The 20,775-nt window shown below is 40.6% G+C and overlaps 1 protein-coding gene across 1 annotated transcript in view; it reads left to right on the forward strand.

The window, feature by feature from the left end:
- The window catches only part of flii (FLII actin remodeling protein), an 80,152-nt gene that overhangs the window by 57,463 nt on the left and 1,914 nt on the right, over positions 1–20,775 (forward strand). The window contains exons 17-28 of the mRNA XM_069905266.1: positions 1,641–1,724; positions 3,726–3,897; positions 10,137–10,241; positions 10,719–10,910; positions 12,586–12,771; positions 13,750–13,889; positions 14,145–14,352; positions 17,594–17,748; positions 18,977–19,037; positions 19,328–19,456; positions 19,960–20,066; positions 20,394–20,499. Coding sequence (XP_069761367.1) covers positions 1,641–1,724; positions 3,726–3,897; positions 10,137–10,241; positions 10,719–10,910; positions 12,586–12,771; positions 13,750–13,889; positions 14,145–14,352; positions 17,594–17,748; positions 18,977–19,037; positions 19,328–19,456; positions 19,960–20,066; positions 20,394–20,499 — 1,645 coding nt within the window. The remainder of the gene's footprint in view (positions 1–1,640; positions 1,725–3,725; positions 3,898–10,136; positions 10,242–10,718; positions 10,911–12,585; positions 12,772–13,749; positions 13,890–14,144; positions 14,353–17,593; positions 17,749–18,976; positions 19,038–19,327; positions 19,457–19,959; positions 20,067–20,393; positions 20,500–20,775) is intronic.

The following is a 20,775-nucleotide window of genomic DNA, read 5'->3' on the forward strand; positions in this document are numbered from 1 at the left end:
TGAGGATTTTCCTTCACATTGTCTGCCAAAGCAGCCTCGTGTCTTCTTTTGGCCTTCCTGATTTCTTGAGTTTTTTTCTTGCATTTTAAAAATATTTAAGTACCTCATTTGCTCCATGTCACCTATACGTTTTATGCATCTCTCTTCTGAACCAGATCCCCAATATCCCTCAAAAACCAAAGTTTCTTATGCCTGTAAGCCTTGCCTTTAATCTTGACAGGAACATACAAACTCTGTACTCTCAAATTTTAACCATTGGAAAGACTGCAAGCAGACTGGGAGTTTGTTTTGATGAGCTCCGCAATGTTAGGGATTTCCCAGTTGCCTCCCATTTTAATTCCCTGTCCCATTTCTTTGCCGATGTGCCTGTCCATAGGTCTCCTGCACTGCCAGACAACACCTCATGTTCTGTCTGTACTCCCTCCAGCTGGGTGACATTGATATCTCCAGTTTACATTAGCCGCACCCCCCCCCCCCCATCGCCCCCAATCTATCCTTGTGTCTCCTTTCCTCTAGCTGTCTTTAGGCCCTTTCAGGTGGCCTGAACACTCCAGTGTAAAGCCACATATTCTGCCCCCCTTGCAACTAAAGACATACTCAGCTGAATTCAGCAGAAGCACCTCCAAGGCGCTCAGGAGGGATAATCAGTGGAGTGCTCCACTGCCTGACAGCTGCCCCTCCTTCCCGCCGCCTGACAGCTGTCCCCCCTGCCCCGCTGGGGAGGGGAGGTCAGTGGGGCAGGGGCAACCGGTGGGGAACAACTGGTGCAGGCTATCTCAGCCCGGCTGGCCGCTCCTGCACCGGGTTCGGTCTCTGTGGCTCAAAACACAATGGTGGTCTTCCCTACCCATAATCCCCCAAGCAGCTGGAACTGTTGTGGGAAACACAGAGCAGTTCCACCTGTGTGGGGGATTATGGGTAGGGAAGATGGCCATTGTTATGCTGCATATTTATGATGGGTGGCGCTGCAACACCTGTTGCCCCGCCTCCATCAGATCCGGAGGTGCTACGAGATGCTTATGGGTATGAATCGGCCCTTTCAGGTGGACCAGGCAATGCTACAAGCAGCCTTTTTGGGCTGTCACCTGAAAGGTGAGTCCTCAAGTTAAGATCTGCTCCTGCTGCCACCCTCAAGGTGGAGGGTCCACCTGAAAGGGCCTTTTCTCTCTTCATTTTTTCCTCTTGTCTTTTTTTTCCCCCCCCAGCTCTGCATTCAAATTGGCAAACAGACCCCCAAAATCAATTTTCACCTTTTCTCTTTTAGTTCTATCCATATGCAATTAACACCATTTTGTCAGTTGGATTGTACTCCTCCCTGCCAGTTCTTTCTTTCTCCCAGTCTTTTGTTTCAGGTGTCTGACTGCGTTTTACTCATTCCTTGAACATGGGCTCAGGCCCGAAACATCGGTTATATATCTCCCTTAGCTGCTGTGAGATCTGCTGAGTTCCTCCAGCATTTCTGGGTTTTTGCTGAAAACCTAATCCTGACAGTGCTTTCAATCTGTTGTTGTAGGACTAAATCCCTGAAAGCAATTTTCAGATCAGTTTTATGGTATTTTTAAAATTGTTTTATTCTTTCCTTTATTGAATATAATTTATTTTTAGGATGTTAACGATTTACCTTTTTTTTCCCCCTTCAGTTTTGTTTTCCTTCTTGATCATGGACTTGAGATATACATCTGGAAAGGCTCCCAGGCCACTTTGAGTGCAAGCACCAAGGCTAGGTATATTTCATTTCAAGTATTGTATCTGATTCTGTCTACCAGTAAACCATTTGCATGGAAACATTCAAGTGGGTGCACAGTATGCATAAAGGCCAATTCAGCGTAAAAAGAATTAGTTACAAGGATTGTAGAAGCTTTGTTTACTTAAAAGGTTATGGGAAGTCTCCCAATGTTACTTAAGTGAAGTATATAGATGATGCGAACCCAGAATAACCAGTGGCTAATCCCAATATCCAGAAGGCAAGTGAGGAACAGATAGGTAGACAAATTATGACGTGATGTAAAAGCAGCAGAATTGTAGTGGTGAGTAAATTTAATTTCCCCAATATTGCGACTTCCTTGGATGTGGCAGAATTTGTTGGGCACATCCAGGAGGGTTCTTGAAACCGTATGCAGATAGTCCATCCAGGAAAGGCTCCTGCATTTTGTGTTGGGAATTTAGCCTGGCCAGGTTATTGGGGTTTCAGTGGGAAATGGGTGGGATCCATGGTGACTTTGTAGATAGGGTTCAAAATTGGCTGGCCATGGGAGACAGAGGGTAGTGTTCCAGTTAGAAAACTGGAAGTCCGTGACTAGTGGTTTTCGCAGAAATCAGGCTGGGACCTCTGTGATGTATATAAATGATCTGGATGGAAATCTCGTAGGTTTGCAAGTGACACAGAAATTTGAAGGTTGTCATAGGTTACAGTAAGATATATTAATTATAGATATGAGGAAATGACAGATGGAGTTTAATGCGGACAAGTCTGGTATGATGCAATTTGGGAGGTTAAATATTAAGGGAAAGTTGGGAAGTCAAACGTTAAGGGAAAGTGTACAGTAAATGGCACGATCCTCAGGAGCATTTTTGTGGGATCGTGGGACTTGGGGTGAAAGTTCATAGTTCCCCGAAAGTGGCAATACGCGTAAAGAAGGCAAGCAACATGCTGGCCTAATTGGTTGGGGCATTGAACATAAAAGGAAGGAAGTCATGTTGCAGCTGGTTAAAAGTTTGGTTAGACCATATTTAGAGTATTGTGTACAATTCTGATTGTTGCAACTCAGATGAGGATGGTTGCAATTTGATGAGGATGGACAGTCTGGGATTGTGTTTTCTCTGCAGCGTTGGAGTCTGAGGGGAGGCGTGATAGAAATTTACAAAATTATGAGAGGCATAGATAGGGTAGATTGAACGTATCATGCGAAGAGATACATTAGAACATTTAGTTGCAAGGAAAAAAAAAGCAGAGAATGAAAATGATAATGGATTAACATTATGGTTAGAAACTGGGGACACAACTACCACTTGGAGGGTCAGAGACTGTGATGGATGGAGAGACGTGATATCACCCACGCCAAATAGCAAGGCACCTGAACACACGCACAGATAGGGTAGACAGCCTTTTCCCAAGGGTGGAAATCTGTAATACTAGAGGACATAGCTTTAATGTGAGAAGGGAAAAGTTTAAAGGAAATGTGCAAAATAAATTTATTCTTGTCAGTGCCTGGAATGGTCAGGTGGAGTGGGGGGGGTGCGGGGTTGGTGAAAAGAAGATGGTGGATACCAACTTAGAGAGGTAAATGACCGTGCCAGAATGGAGGGGTATGGATCTTGTGCAGGCAGATGAGAATAGTTTCATTTGGTATCATTAGTTGGCACAGACACCATGGACCATGTTTTATTAATATTACCTCAAGATAAATCTGGCAGTGAAGCTGGCGACAGTAAGATTTAATGCATGAAAAGTAATTTTGAAACATCTAAAGAATAAAAAATACATGAAATATTTGAAACGAATCATCAAGGATATTGGTGATCCAGTGACATGTTGCACAGATGGGTTAGAAGAGAAATCTAATGAATGGGCCACTTGGCCTTTTTTCATACTTGTATTTCTTTTTTTATTGGTTCACCACGTAAAATGCCTTTCTCAATCCCAAGGAACTGCTTTATGATGATTACTGTTGAATACATTTTCAAATATGATTAAGATATTGAAATTAAAATGTCCTGCCTTTCAGGCTATTTGCGGAAAAGATAAATAAAAATGAAAGAAAAGGAAATGCAGAGATTGTACAATTAATGCAGTCTCAGGAGACACCAGAATTTTGGGAGACACTGGGAGGACAACCTGAGCAGATTACGTGTCATGTAGCAGACAATTTCAAGCCAGTGAGGCCTAAACTTTATAAGGTAAAAATAGGACATTATTAATCTTCAGCAGAAACATAGAAGAGGATTTGTTTTTCCTTTCCAGGTTTCCATGGTATAATGTATGTATTTTGTGAATGCTGGTTTTTTTTCTGAATTGAGCTTTTGTATTAGACCATTTCATTTCTCACCAATTTCTCATTCAGATCGAAAACTGAGATAGTAAATCCAGTTAGCAGAATTAACTGTCCCCTTGTAGCTATTTATCCTCCCTCCTGATATTAATACACACATGATGTAGCACATAGTTCTGGCTATTGTGGTGTGGTAGCTCACCTATTATCACCTTAGATTAGTCGCAAGGATATTGGACTGAGGATAACTATAAGATGACAAATACCTGGGCAAGAATTGGGGAACTTGTAACCCAGTAGTCTGGAGCCAAATATTTCTGTGAACTTGGCTTTAAATATGATGTTCCATCTTTTCCTTGAACTGTTGCAATGCAACATAATCTTCTTTCTTTAAACTTGACAACTCTAAGCTTGTTACTGCTTTTCCAACCAAGTCAGTTCTTCTTCGAAGGAAGAGCTTAAAAATCTTTGATGAGTGGCTTTGATGGAGTAGATAGAAAAGAAATCAAAGATGAATGAGCCCATAACCAGAAGTCACTTATTTAAAATTATTGGCAAAAAAATCCAGAAGAGGGAAGTCTACCAAGAATTATTAAAAGTACATTCCTGCAGTATATACCACTCAAGTAGATAGGGTGGTAAATTAGGCATGTTTGTCTTCATTGGTCATAACATTAAATACATAACATTAAAGAACAAGAGTAGCAACTTTGCGCAACTTTGGTTATGTCGCACCTGGAGTAGTGTGTGCAGTTCTGGTTGCCCCCTTATAGGAGAGATGTGGAGGCTTTGGAAAAGATGTAGGGCGGCGTGGTTAACGTAGTGGTTTTTGCAATGCTGTTAAGGTGCCAACGACCAGGGTTCATATCTAGCACTGTCTGTAAGGAGTTTGTACATTCCAGTTTTATTGCCCACACCATCACCACCACACCCTACCCCCTCCCTTTACCCGTGTCTGTGTGGGTTTTTTCCAAGGGCCCCAGTATCCTCGCAATGTTTAAAGCATACTGGGTTTGTAGGTTAATGGGATGTAATTGGACGGCACGGGCTCATGGGCCAAAAGGGCCTGTTACCGCGCTGGATGTCTAAATTTTAAATGTCTTAAATTTAAAAGAGCAGGATGCAGCCTGGATTAGTGGGTATTTGCTATAGGGAGAGGTTGGACAAACCTGGGTTGTTTTCTTTGGCGTGTTAGAGGTTGGTGCAGAACTGATAGAGGTTATAAAATGATGAGGCACTGATAGTGTAGACTGTCAGAATCTTTACCCCAGGATAAAAATGTGCAATACGAGAGGTCCCACTTTAAAAGGGGAAATGTTTAGGGCAGCATGGTTGGCATAGCGGTTAGCACATTGCCTTTACAGCGCCAGTGATTGGGACCAGGGTTCGAATCCCATGGTCTGTGAGGGATTTCTCCAGGGGTTCCAGTTTCCTCCCACCCTTCAAAACATACCAGGGGTGTTGGTTAATTGGGTATAAATTGGACAGCATGGACTCGTGGGCCAAAATGGCCTGTTACTTGTGTCTAAATTTAAAAATTTGAGTGGCAAGTTTTTTCGTTCACAGAATGATTGGAGCATGGAATGGATTTGCTGAGATTAGTGATGCAAACAGATACTGCAGTAGTGTTTACGAGACTGTTAAACGTGGATATTCAGGGAATGGAGTGATATGTATCATGTGGAAGCTGAAAACATTTGCTTTAATTTGCATTTGGCACAGGAGTTGAGGCCAGAGGTCCAAATCCTATGTGGCATAGTTCAATGTTCCATGTAGAACGTGATAGAAACTCAAAGAATTGGACTCGGCACTTATAGATGATAAACCTGGACAAATAGAGTGAGAAACTAAGCTGCCTGAGTCCTGACCTTTTTCTAAAAAAAAGTTACTGCTTTCTCCCTTTCAGGTTGAAAATGACATGTATTGAAACCAGGGAAAGATGATACTAAACATCCAGTTTGTAGTTTTCAAATCAGATAACTTAAAAAGAGTGAAGACTCCACAATTGCATGTGTGTTTCTTGTGACTTTGCATTTAGGGTGATGCTGCCATCAGATTCCTAAATGATCAATGAACCAAAGACATTGCCTTACTTTGACTTTTCGTGCGCTATATTTTTTATTTATTGTTGTGAAAGTGGTTTATGTGAATGTTTGACAAAAGACAAAGGAGGAAAAACCCAACCCCAACCAACCAATTTTCCCTTGCAACCGCTGCAACCGTGTCTGCCTGTCCTGCATCAGACTTGTCAGCCACAAACGAGCCTGCAGCTGATGTGGACTTTTTACCCCCTCCATAAATCTTCGTCCGTGAAGCCAAGCCAAAGAAAGAATGTGATACTGCTGCAAAACAACGAATTTCGTGACTTGTTCGTGACAATAAACTCTGATTCTGATGTATTTGGGGGGAAAAAAACAGTTTCTCTCCTCCTCCTACCTCTACTGACCTAGACTTCTCTCACAATACAGTCTGTCACCCTTTTGTGAACTTTCCACTAGTGGTTGGATGAACCTGACCTATAATGTGGTTCTGTGAACTTCTAAATGTAGCCTCTCCAGTGATATTGCAACTGTGGACTGTTGAACCAGTATCGGCACCCCAGTGCTGTAGCACATTATTTTCAAAGATGGAGGCTCTGATAGCTCCATGGTTAGCGTACTGGTCTTGTAAAGCAGGGGTCTGAGTTCATTTCTGTGAGGGGCGCTTGACAAAGTGGCAATTCTCTGCCTTCCTTACGATAAAGTTAAAGAATTTCAAGTATATTACATTCTAATTTGTATGTGACAATTCTGGAACCTTTACCAAAGATGGTCATCTAGTGGGAGGCTTTTGAAACAATATTAATAATCCGTGTGTAGTGCAACACAGAACCTAATTAAACCAAACTGTTGAGCTATTAAGTATCATTAGAACCTTTAGAACACATGCTCAGGGATGACTTTTATTTGCAAACTACTGAGTTCATAAGCCAATATGTCACCGCATTGTATAAATCCTGTTCCTACATGGTTGTTTTGCACCTGCATGTGTTCAGGTTTGGTTAATTAGTAGAGTTTTTCCTGATTGAGAGTTTGGTGATTAGCAGACTGCTGTTAATTGCAGTGGTATTTAACCAGGATGGGGATAAGGGCAGAAGCTAATGCCTACTAAACCTTCCCGTGGGGTTGAATGGAAGCTGGGCTTCGTGATTTGGCATCAGTTTTGTAGATCTGGCCAGCTTTACCACATGGTACATATTACGTATACATTTTCTCAAATGCTGAGTTTCTCCTGGTTGTTCAGCTGTTTCTTGGCAGTAAGTACAATTGCACAATCCCACACTTCCTTTCCTGAGCTCGAGCTGCATGTGTTTGCTTTCTCACTGGGTGCCCATTTTTGATCTGTGAGCTCCGCATAATGAACGTTGGCAGCTACTCCATCACGTCTTGGCTCCTAATTGTGAACTCTTTACGTGGGGTTCATCATTGTGAATCTGGTACATATTAGCTAACCCTAACCTTTTTTCTTTTCGCTATCCACTCATCCTTTTTTGAATAGGAGAACCAGCAGCTGAGCTCAGAGTGGAGTTTCCAGGCTTTTGTAACTTGGTTGGAAATTAGATGACAAAGTTACTCATTCAGCTAATTATAGATTCTGAAGTAAGAACAGTAAATGCTGAGAATATTCAGGAGGTCTGTCAACACATCTGGAAAGGAGAAGAATTAATGTTTCAGGTCCAAAACCCTTCATTGGACCTGCTGAGTGTTCCCAGCATTTTTTGTTTTTTAAATTTAAATTTTTTTAAATTTAAATTTAGACATTCAGCACAGTAACAGGCCATTTCACCCCACGAATCCATGCCGTCCAATTTACACCCCATTAACTTACACCCCCAGTAAGTTTTGAACAATGAGAGGAACCCAGGGCCCCCGGAGAAAACCTGCGCAGACCTGGGGAGAACATACAAACTCCTCACAGACAGCATGGGATTCGAACCCCAATCCGGTCCTGATTGCTGGTGCTGTAAAGGTGTTGCGCTAACCGCTATTCCAACCATGCCATTTTGATATCAAATTTCCAAAATCTGCAATTCATTTCAAACTTCCATTTTAGAATGTATTTTAAACATTGAAAAGTTTCTCCAAAGACGTGATTTTTAAAACATGTAATTTTTTTTGAAGTGACAAGAGTTTTTAAATATACTTTGCAAAGCCAATCACATTTTGCTTTCAGAATGTATCTTTTAATGTGGATTTTGTATACAGACCACCAATCATATTTGTGGTTAAACCAAAAGTTAGGATATATTTGTTTTAAATTATTGAAAATACCAATTTTATCTAACTTGAAAGGGTGAATGAACTAAAAATAAGAAACAAAATGGAAACACTAATTACCACTGCCACTTGAGGGCACTTGGAATGGCCAATAAATGCTGACCTTGTCAGTGACATTCCACATAAGTATGTCTTTTGGGAATTCAAATAGTGACACCAACTTATCTTGTCTGCCAGTTGCTCCTCAATAAAACATCATCTAAAGCCATATTGACTGTTTTTTTCTTTGGCTTGGCTTCGCGGATGAAGATTTATGGAGGGGTATGTCCAGGTCTGCTGCAGGCTCGTTGGTGACTGACAAGCCCGATGCGGGACAATATTGACTGTGCAGTGCCATGATATGCTATGCTTGGTGTTCTTATCCCTTTATTAAATAATTTAAGCAATTTCTCAACCACTAAAATCTGGCTAATTGTTTGGGAAATTCCATGCTTCCTTTCTGTTGTATTATACTTGCTGTTTTCTAGTCCATTGGAACCTATCCTGGATCTAAAGAATTTTGGAAGATGGCAACCAATATCCACTCCTTTTAAAACCTTGAAGTACACACTATCAAGTGCAGGAGATTCAGCAACTTTTGGTCCTATTTTTTTTATTAAAGTTTCTCATTGGGTTAGAGTTAGGGTCAGCTCCTTGATCCACTTGCCTGCTAGTGTGGTGAAGAATACAAAATTTGTTTAAAATTTCTGCCATTTATTCATTCCCCTTTATTCTAGTCCTGGCTTCTAAGAGGTCCTTGTTCCCTTTTCTGCTTTTTTACAAACTATAGAATCTCTCACTCAACATGGCCTGTTTCCGCTCCGTAAATGGTTATATGGTTATGGTTATCTGTTTTCATATTCTTTGCTGCTTGCACATTCTGTATTCAGTCTGTTTGGCATTACAACACTATTTTTGCAACAAGCCTTTTCTTTCAATGTTAAAGTATTTTTTCACTTTGGAAAGTATGTGTGTGAAAATCTCAGTTACACTTTAAATGCCATTGTCTATCCTTTGTTGTTCCTTTTGTTTACATCTAACTTTTCAATCTATTTTAAACTCCTTTAGTATGTAATTTTGTCCATAGAAATATCTAGGTTTGGATGCAAGCATTTAACTGACAAACTAAGTTTTTGGTTCCATTAGCACACTTCTTCACAGGATCCTTTACCATTGGATTCATAAATAATTCTTTTTCTAACGTGTTCTTTGGGAAGATCCATAATGAACTGTACTAGAAAACTTCTCACATGCATTCTGCAAACTTAAGACCACTTTTGCTGATTTGACTATTTGAAGATTATTGCAATACCTTCAATGGCATGTCCCCATTACTTATTAATTGATGATCTTTCCAAATTGGAGCTTGGTTGGATGTCTTGTAGACTACTCCCACAATTTTTCTGTAATTAATTCTGCAGCTCCACTCAAACTAATTTGGTATCCAAATCAGGTCTGCTGAATATTTCCAGTATTCCTTGTCTTATTTCAAGCACCTGTGTTTTCTAAAACATCATATCCTGCAATATTCCATTCCCAGGCAAAGCCACCTTGCAGCCACATCCATGTAATGGCTGCTAGATCAAACTTGTCTAATTCCTTTTGCAGCAGATGGGAAGTGTAATTTTCACTTTGTTTTCCACATTCACTACTTTGTCTCTATTTGCTCAGCATTATTACTGAAATGTGCTCCCCCTCTCCTCTCCCCCCCCCCCTCCACCACAGTCACCTTCTGCTTATTATGTAATTGTTACGATGCTATTACCTTGTCCTTTGTAAATTTTTTAAAAATCACTTTTTTGAACCTTGTCTCTCCCATCTCAGTTTTAAAATTAATTGCTTTCCTCTTTAGGTTGGATTAGGCCTTGGATATTTGGAGCTTCCTCAGATTAATTACAAACTCTCCGTTGAACATAAAGTGAGGCCAAAGATTGACGTGATGCCAGAATCGAGACTGGTATAGTCACTCTTCTCATAAATTTTAAAATATATATTCTAAATAGTGATGGTTTTTTAAAAAAATCTAGTTTGTGTGACTTTGTGAATTTGAACCCATTCAGAGACTCAGACTAATTTTATATTTTTTTAAAAAATGTTGCCTTTTGGAGAAATTAAGAACATTGGAGTACACGTAGCTGATTGAGCCCACAAGCCTGATTTGGCTTTTTGTAAGGTCGTAGATGACCTATGACCTGTGACCTAGTTCCTTTTGCTACTTATGAATTTCCCTGTAATTAAGCTCAAAACTTTATCAATCCCTAATTTTCAATGTAATAATTTGCACGTGCAATAGAATACTAAATACCCTCTGGATGTTGAAGTGTTTCTTGATTCAGTTCTTAAAGGTTGGGTTGTAATATTTAGATTATGATCTTCAATCTTGGTTTTTCTGTCTTCCCTCGAAGACTTTGAATTTTTGCTTCTTTCATTTCAGGTTCAGAGTCTCTTGGATACAAAGTCTGTCTACATCTTGGATTGTTGGTCAGATGTCTTCATCTGGATCGGGCGCAAGTCTCCACGATTGGTCAGAGCTGCGGCTCTGAAGCTGGGACAGGAGCTGTGTAGCATGTTACACCGCCCCAAGCATGCTATTGTTATCCGAAATCTGGAGGGAACGGAATGTCAGGTAGGAAAGAGTCAAGAAATGGGAAGTCACTCCAACATCTCAAAATTTTGAGCTTGTTTTAATATTTGTAGGTTATGGAAGGAAGGCTGCAGTAGTAAAGAGTAAATTATTTTGAAGTCCGAGTGAAGACTGACCTAGTATAAGGGTTAATGTGATGAACCTTAATTTACTAAAGTGATTTTAGATGTGCGAGAGGGGAATGTACTGAATAATAAATTTGCCTGATTAATGTATTCAGAATCGTAATGTTCCCAGAATTCAGAGTGATGTGGTCCCCGGTATAAATGGTCCAGTACAGGATCGTTTGAGTTTATAAAGAGGGGGTGTGCAATTTTAAGAATTGGGCAATTAATTTTTCCCTTTCTTTGAATTGCTCCCTATTCTAAATTCTTTATAGTGACACCAGATTTTTGGTGCATATTTTAGAAACATCTTCTAAATTGGAATGTCACTTCAGGCTCTGCACAGAACAATGTACACTGTAAAACAAAAGCACTAATACTGTTTACTCGAAAATGCTGGAGAAATGTTGATGAAGGGCTCATGCCCGAAATGATGATAATGTAATCTTCACTTTTACTGCATAAGAAATCTGTGTGACTTGCTGAGTTTCTCCAGCATTTTTATGTGGACTACAATCACAGTGTCTGCAGACTTCCTTCTTTAACTGCAATAATACTGTTGTTAATAAGCAAACTGACCTCTTCCTCACAGATGATCTTGAATGTACAATGTTAACTTTGTTCCTCTTCCTTTAAATGCTTCCTACCTGTAAGAACTTGCAACATTTTATGTTTATATTTCAGATTTTCAGCATCTGTAGTTCTTCCATTTTTTTTCTCTCCAACTCTCACACATGTGGCTCTCTGACCATAAACACAGCACAGAACACCAATCTGTTCTTTTTCAGATGATCACTGAAATAGGGGTTCAGCTCATCGAGTCCGCCCCACCATTTAATCATGAGCTGATTGATTTTCCCACTCAGCCCCATTGTCTGGACTTCTCCCTATAACTTTTAATGCCCTGGCTAATCAAGAACCTTTCAATGTCTACCTTAAAACAACTCAATGACCTGACCTCCACAACGGCCTGGTGTAACAAATTCCACAGGTTTACTACCCTCTGGCTGAAGAAATTTCTCCGCATCTCTGTTCTTAACGGACGCTCTTCAATCCTGAAGTTGTGCCCTCTTGTCCTATACTCTTCCACCGTGGGAAATGACTTTTTTTTACATCTACTTTATCCATGCCATTCAATATTCAAAATGTTTCATTGCGATTACCCCTCATTTTCTTAAATTCCAATGAGTACAGGCCAAGAGCTGGCAAACACTTCTCATATGATAACCCTTCCATTCCTGGAATTATCCTAGTGAACTTCCTCTGAACTCTTTCCAACATCAGCACATCCTTTCTTAAATGAGGAACCCAAAATTGCTCATAACCCATGCAGGCATGGGAAGAATGTACAAACAGTGCGAGATTGCTGGCGCTGTAAAGATTGCCAACTGTGCTGCCCCAGCATCTAATTTTGTGTATAAAGTGCGTGTTGAGGCACCTGTAATGATAGACTACAGAGTCCGAAGTGCTTAATTAAAAATCTCTGAACTACTTTTGATTTAGTTGTGTTCATGGTTGTTTGCTCACCAGAGTGATCCATGCTTTGTATTCAGGTGTTTAAGTCTAAATTCCGCAACTGGGATGATGTCCTGAAGGTAGACTATACAAGAAATGCGGAGACCGTGCTGAAGAAAGGACTTGCAGGCAAAGTGAAGAAGGATGCAGAGAAGAAGGATCAGATTAAAGCAGATCTGACTGCCTTGTTTTTGCCTCGACAGCCACCCATGTCCCTCTCAGAGGTAGCACATAGAGGAGAAATGATCTGCATTGATGAATATGAATGTGGAAACCGGTTTGGCTAAGGAGATGTCATAAAGGAATTTTGGTCATTTCTATGTGAAGGACTGTAATCTTCAGAATTTCTGATGTAGAGACTCTTCAAATCTGAGCACCTAGAATAGGGGTGGGGGGGTCAAGGGTAGGCCTTTAGGGGGAGGTGAAATTTCTTTAAACAGCAGATTGTAAATCTTTGAATATTCTGCCTTGGAGGGAAGTGAATGCTAAATATATTTAAAGATTAATGTCAGATTTTCAGATACTGAAGAGAATCAGACAGTACAGTAACTGGCAGGGTAGTGGATCCCTACGTGATCAGCAGATAATTATTTGAAGGGACCACATAAGATCTATCACTGACTATTGATACTTACCCTGTTTTCATGGACCCTATCTTTATTTTCTTTAATCTGAAATATTAAAATATGTTTTTACTGAGATGCAGTTGATAGGGCAGATGGAGAAATTGTCAACTGTGGTAGAAGTCCAGAACATAATCTTAATAGTGAGACTTGTTTTAGGAATATAACACTGTAAATATAGTGGAAATCTGGAAAACTGTCCTGTAACTGTGTGAATGGGAAGGTTGGAGTGGAAGGAACGATGATTGTCACTTGAAAAGTTCAAAGTTTGAGTTTGGCTCTTGTTGGGCTAGATTGGAATATTAAAGGATATATAATGAAAGTAGTTTTAAGTTGGATTTGAACAAATTCATTGCCAAATTTGGTTTGAATGAGTGAATGACCTGAGAATCCAATCCCCATGGTTTGTTCTGTACAACAGTAGTTGTTGGTACAGGCCATAAACATTTGGAAGTATTCGGCTTTTGAAAAGTTGCTAATTAATTAAATTGTGCTCTGTGTTAGCCCTCAAAGCCATGTTTTCTTGTGAATGAACTCTGTTTAATTGGCCAGCTTGTAAGTTTTGGTTTGAACTTTCAGGCTGAGCAGCTGATGGAGGAGTGGAATGAGGACCTGGATGGAATGGAAGGCTTTGTTCTGGAAGGAAAGAAATTTGCACGCCTCCCTGAAGAAGACTTTGGCCATTTTTACACTCAGGACTGTTATGTTTTTCTTTGCAGGTCAGCAGTTCATGTTTTAATCACATCCTTGTGTTTATATGGAAAACGTGTGGCTGGCAAACATTGAAGTCCCTGATGTCATTTGGGTTTATCATTTGAAGTTTATTTCCCAAATTAGTTTTCAATCATTTGGCATCAGTTACCACCAAGATGAACTCCTCTAATCCACATCCTTTGCTGCTGTGATCTCACTGAACTCCACTGCTTTCCCTGCAAATAGTAAATAACATTCTCAGTGGCATTTATTTGATTCAGATACTGGGTTCCCGTCGAGTACGATGATGATGAAAAAGACAAGGAAAAGATGGAAGAGGGTGCAGACGACGAAGAAAAGCAGCAGGAGGAAGACTTTCAATGTGTGGTGTACTTTTGGCAAGGGAGAGAGGCTTCCAACATGGGATGGCTAACTTTCACCTTCAGCCTGCAGAAGAAATTTGAGAGCCTTTTCCCTGGCAAGCTGGAGGTAAACATGGCATGACAAAGGCATTTCATATTTGGTCTCAGTTGGCCCAAGATGTACAGTGTCTGGGGGTACACTTGTGTTTACTGTTGAGGTTTGTTCCTTCTTGCAGGTTTCATCTCCAGGATAAAAACGTTTAGCCTTTGCTTTCTTAGACGAGATGTTCTTTTCCCACGCAGGATTTGAGAGTTGGTGCCAATGAATGGCACGGTGAGCAGAGCAGTTAGAGTAAAGCTATTACAGTGCCAGCAACTGGGAACGGGGTTCAAATCCCACACTGTCTCGAAGGAGTTTGTGCGTCCCCCTGTGTCTGCGTGGGTTTCCTCCCACCGTTCCAAAAACGGATGGGGGTTGAAGGTTATTTGGGGCATAGGCTTGTGGGCTGCAAGTTTAAGTTAAAAGTGTCGCGTTTATTCTCCATGGGTAGATGCTTTGTAACGATGGCGATAACTATCCACAAAGTAAAAAAAACTTCGCAGTGCTCTTTGGTAGTGTTCTGAGATGTTGACCAGGGAGTGTGAAAGAACAAGATGGTGTCAATTTGGAACCCTCTATTTTTCTTTCATCCATGTGCCTGTCTTAAGAGTCTCTTAAATGCTCCTAATGTTTTAGCCTCCATCCAGGCACCAACAACTGTGTGTGTATGTGACATTCAGTACAGTAACAGACCATTTTGGCCCATGCGCACCAATTAATTGGGTGTAGATTAATTGGGTGGCACGGACTCGTGGGCTGAAATGGCCTGTTTCCGTGCTGTGTATATAAATTAAAAGGTTGGCCTGATCGAGGTCATTTATATAAAAAAAAAATGTCACAAAGAATGAGGGTCCCAGAACAGATTCCTGTGGAACTCCACTCGTCACTGACCTCCAGGCGGAATAGTTCCCTTCCTCTCTTACTACTCTGCTTTCTACAAGCCAGCCAATTCTGAATCCATACAGCCAAGGTTCTATGGATGCCATGTTTCATGAGGTTCTGAATGAGTCCAAATCTATACACGCGACATCTACAACCTACCTTCATCAATTTTTTTTGGTAACCTCTTCAAAGAACTGTTAGGCATATGAGGTGCTACCTTTCCCTCACAAAGCCATGTTGACTATTCCCGAAAAGACTATACTTATCCAAATGTTAATAAACCCTGTTCTTAATAGTTTTCACACCACTTAACGTAAAACTTGCTGGTCTGTAATTCCCAGAATTCTCCCTATGTTAAACAAGGGGACCATATTTGCTGTTCTCTGGTACTCCGGCCAAGGATGGTGCAAAGATCATAGCCAATGCCCGAGCAATCTCTTCACTCCCTTCTCACAGCAAACTGGGGTATATCTCGATCAGCCCTGGTGACATCAATCTTAATGATTTTAATGAAGATCCAGCACTTCCTCTTTCCTAATCTCAACATGGTCCAGCTCACAAGATTGTTCTATTCTGACCTCACCCTTGACCAAGGTCCTTTTTCTCTGGTGAATACTGCAGAAAAGTATTCATTGAAGACTTTCCCTACCTGCACTCATTATCTTTCTATTCTACACATTTTCATAAGAACACCTTGGGGTTTTCCTTAACCCTACTTGCCAAGGCCTTCTCACTCCCCCTTCGAGCTCTCCTGTCCTTTCTTGAGTTCCTTCCTGGCTACCATTTAATTCTCAAGAGCACTTCCTGTTTTTTTGCTTCCTAAATCTAATATCTGGTTCCTTTTTCCTCTTGACCAGCTGCCTCACCTGTTTTGTCAACCACAGTTCCCTTTTTCTATATTTTCGTGTCCCAGTGGGACAAACCTAGCCTGAACCCAGCACAAGTGGTCCCTAAACATTCTCCACATTTCTTCTGTGGTTTCTCCTGTGAACATCTATTCCCAATGTACTCTCCCATTTCCTGCCTCATCCCATCAGTTATCCCTTCCCCAATTAAACACTTAGTCTGCTTTTATCCTTGTCCATAACTATGCTAAAGCTTGGAGTTGTGGTCACTCTCACCAAAATGCTCCCCACCAAGAGGTCGGCCACCTGACCAGGTTCATTACCCAGTACTAGATCCAGTATGGTTTCTCCTCTAGTCAGCTGGTCCACATACTGTGTCAGGAATCCTTCTCCATCTAAGTTTCCCATAACAACCCTGTCATTTCTGCAGCGATGTCCTACTGCCATCATCAACAATTTTCCCTAATGCCAGCTCTGAATTTAGTCATTTTCTCACCCCACCGCCTCCCATTTTGATTCCTAAGTTTTAAAAAATAGTGCAGATTCCTCATTGCAGTTCTCCATCCTTGGTCAGTGAAAAAAGACAGTGATCATGGAGTGAATTTGAATGGAGTGCTACTTTAACAAAGTGCTAATGTAGGAATTGGTCACTGCAATGGCAGGGCAGGTTAATAAATCACCAGTTTCACGTCTACCCTTGTTTTTAAAATGATAATGTAACTTTTGTTTTGCTTGACCCTCCTATCTCCATAAGTTGAAAGGTTGATTGGAAGATTCAGCTAGAGTTTCCACGTATCTCTTCTACCCGAGGTGTTTTGGCTGGATTAGATTACATTTTGTTTTGGTTGTCCTCGAACCAAAGGATGTTGAGAGGATTGACAGATGTGGGTAGGATCATGATTGCTTTAAGTAGGGTATATTACAGGAACCTGTTCCTGTTGGCGTTTGGTTCAAGGAACAGGGAATGCAGATTTAAATTTATGGACCAAAGTTGTAAGATGGATTTAAGAAGGAAAATCTTTACTCAGCAATTATGAGCGATATTTTCCAGGGCACTTGAGAAAGAATGGTGCAATTGGACTGATGGGATAAATTCATGATATTACCCTGACCTGTGTCATTACGTATCTCCTTTAAACCAAAAAATTCTCTGAGTACCTAACATTGTGGTTTGCTCTTCTACCTATGACATTGGTACAAAAGGGCAGAAGTTCTGTACACATTTTTGGGAGGTAGGTAAAACTGAAAGTGGGATCTCTCAGATATCCATCGTTAATATAGACTGGTATAAATAAAAGACATATAGTTGAGATGAATATATATGACTAATATGATGGTGCACAAAGGAGGGCTTTAGATTGCTGTAGCATTGGGACTGGTCACTGTGCAAACTGGATAACTTGCATCTCAGTAAGGTGTGGCCAATATTCTTGCAGTGCAGTTTGCTAATACTATTGGAGCAAGTTTAAACAAATTTGACAGGGCAATGGGAATTGAGATGCAAAGTAGTTTGCTGAAATTCTGTGTTTTATATGTATCAGGTAGTACGGATGACCCAGCAGCAGGAAAACCTGAAGTTTCTATCTCACTTCAAAAGGAAATTCATTATTCACAAAGGAAAAAGAAAGACTCCAGAGAACATGGTACAGCCCAGCCTCTATCACGTGCGCACGAATGGTAGCGCCCTCTGCTCCAGGTTAGACGTTTTACATTTGTTGTCCCCTTTCCCTCTTCCCTTCTTGCCAATGGGCACACCAAGTTTGCTTTAGTGACAAATCTATTACTATATAATTTTTTTCGAGGATATGGTTGTGATTGGAGACCAGTTTTACTTGTTACCAGTTCTTGAAGTTCACCAGATGTTTAATAATGCTTTGAGACCAGGAAGGGACACCAGATGACAGTGCTGGTTTGGTGTGCATTGAGAGGGCTGATTCCCTATTTTTTCCCTCTGGCTTCTCTCTCTCTCATTTGAAATTCTGTGATGGATGCCTTGAAATCTGCTAATTCAATCTAGGGGCCCATAGTGTATTTCTACAAAATGTTTCCAGTCTAGGAATGGATTATTCAGCCCAACAACTTGATGTTGGAGTTTTATGCTCCACTGGGCTTCAATCACAGATCTGAAGACTTTCATGCATCACTCCATCACACAGTGGAGCAAGGACAAAAGAATAATAGAGAAAGAAACACTACGAGAGGACCTGTGGGTCAGACAGCCAGCGGTCATGGATAGGAGGAGTCAGGACCCTTCCTCAAGAGCACCGAGCTCCTCCAGCACTTCATATGGTCCAGATGACAGAGGCTGCTAGAGGAATACAGCCAGTCTTACAGCATCCATCGGAGGTGAAGATGCATCACTGATATTTCAGGCCTGAGCCATTCTTCAAGATATAAGCAAAAAAAGGAAGCCACCAATACCACTGTGTGATGATCTAGCTTCTTCCTGAATGCAGGCCACAAGTTCCACATCCTCCCACTTCGTGCAGTGAGATATTTCTTCTGAATTCCCCATAGAGTTTATTTGATGCAACTTCACTTTTGCCTTTAATGGTAATGCCCAGGAAGATTTACATTTTATTTTTTAATTTAATTAAATCAGAGAGCAGCATCAAGAGTCCACACCACCCAGGATATGTGCTATTCTCGGTGCTGCCAACTAAAAAGAGGTATAGGTATCACAAGACTAGTACCACCAAGTTCAAGAACATTTGCTACCCTTTACCATCAAAGACTCTCTTAAGGACTCTTACTTGTCACATTTATTACTGAATTTTTTTTCTGTATTCACACAGTCAGCTTGTTAACGTAGATATCTTTTTGGTGATTACAGTTTAGTTACTGATAAGTAGAAATGGGTTGTATGCGATGCCATGTATGTACTTGGACAATAAATTTGAACTTTGAATATTTGCTGTTTCTAGGTGTATCCAGATCAGTACAGATTCCAGTATGTTGAACTCAGAGTTTTGTTACATCCTTAAGGTAATATTTGAAAATTATGACCCCATTAAATATTGTAACCTTAAATTAAGCTCACTCTATTGCTCTAGGCCCTGCACAAGATTCTTGCTTGATGAATAATAATGTATTTGAAAAAAATGTTGGTTAAACAACAGGAGTATGTATAATCCTGGGTTAGCGACCTCATGTTTGTCATTCTTCTCCAGGATGTGTGGAAGTGGTCAGAGTACTTGCTCCTGATCATGTTACAGACCCACTGCGAATGATGCTTATTTTTATGTACTTGATTGCTTTCTCTGCCATTTCATCAGGTTCCCTTTGAGAGTATAGATAACCAAGGTATCGTCTATACCTGGGTTGGACGTGCAGCAGATCCAGATGAGGCCAAACTTGCTGAAGATATCATGAATAATATGTTTGATGAGACGTACAGCAAACAGGTGACTGGATCTTAAATTATCAATTACAATTGCCAAATCCTTGTTTGAAAATCACTTTCTTTTCTGACATTGATTAAAGTTGCCATGAATTGATACTGGAACTAAAAGACTAGTTTCTCCCATAGCTTTTAATTTTTTTCTTGTGGGCTGGTGTGTATAATGACCCCATCATCATGCTGTTCTCCTTGGTCTGAATACCTAAAACAGATCTACTTTCAATATTCTTCTTGCACAATCCCTCCCTTTTAATCCATGCTACTTTGATATATATCTAATTAAATGGATGGAAAATCCAGAATTACTTTATAACTGTGATCTGCTCCAGGAGAGAGGGTGGGACGATATCAAGGATGTGAATGTAGATGACTGCCCATTACACAGCTACATAATTATCAAATTCTGTTGCTGCACTGGGTGGTTAAATTGTACCCTTAGCAATGTCTGCATGTTAAATTCCACAGGTACAAATCGATTCATTCAGTTTAATTTTTGCTTCATATTAGGTGATCAACGAAGGCGAGGAGCCTGAAAATTTCTTCTGGGTTGGAATAGGTGGAGAAAAGCAGTATGGTGAAGATGCAGAGTATATGAAACACTCCAGGCTTTTTAGGTATGCAAGGAGTGATGATATTTTCTATAATTTTTACTGCAGCAGTTCTGAGCCATCCCAGGGAATGTGCTGTTATACTCAACCTTCAGTCCTTGTCAGGATCCCGACTGTATTTATGAGTAAATCAGTTTACTTTTCATTTGTGGTCATGATCTGGAGTTCAGTGCCTGAAAGGGTACTTTGTCCAAAGGCATTAGTTACTTGCAAGAGAATTTGATAGATTCAAGGAGGAAAAAAAAAGGGCAGAATGGGACTATTCTGATGTTCCTTGAATTCTGGGGAAACTGCTGGAGAACGTGAGATTTATACTGTTATCCTTTCTTTAAGGTGCTCCAACGAGAAGGGTTATTTTTCTGTGTCAGAAAAGTGTTCTGATTTCTGTCAGGATGACCTTGCAGATGATGACATCATGTTACTTGACAATGGAAAAGAGGTTGGTACTGACTGAAAAAAATGGACAAGTAGCAACCAGCTTAAACAATGGTGAACTGAATTTGTAGTCTCCTTTAGGGTGTGATGTTTCCCAGACTGCAATCGCTGAGTTAAACAGGTTAGGACTTTATTCCCTGGGGTGTAGAAGAATGAGGGGGATAGATAGAGTAAATGTAGATTGGCTTTTTCCATTAAGGGTAGGTGAGATACAAACCAGAGGACATGGGAAAGGTTGACAGGGAACATTAGGGGAAACTTCTTCACACAGAGTCGTGGG

This window comes from Narcine bancroftii, chromosome 12 (genome assembly GCF_036971445.1).
Source record: "Narcine bancroftii isolate sNarBan1 chromosome 12, sNarBan1.hap1, whole genome shotgun sequence".
In the NCBI taxonomy this organism is placed as follows: Eukaryota; Metazoa; Chordata; class Chondrichthyes; order Torpediniformes; family Narcinidae; genus Narcine; species Narcine bancroftii.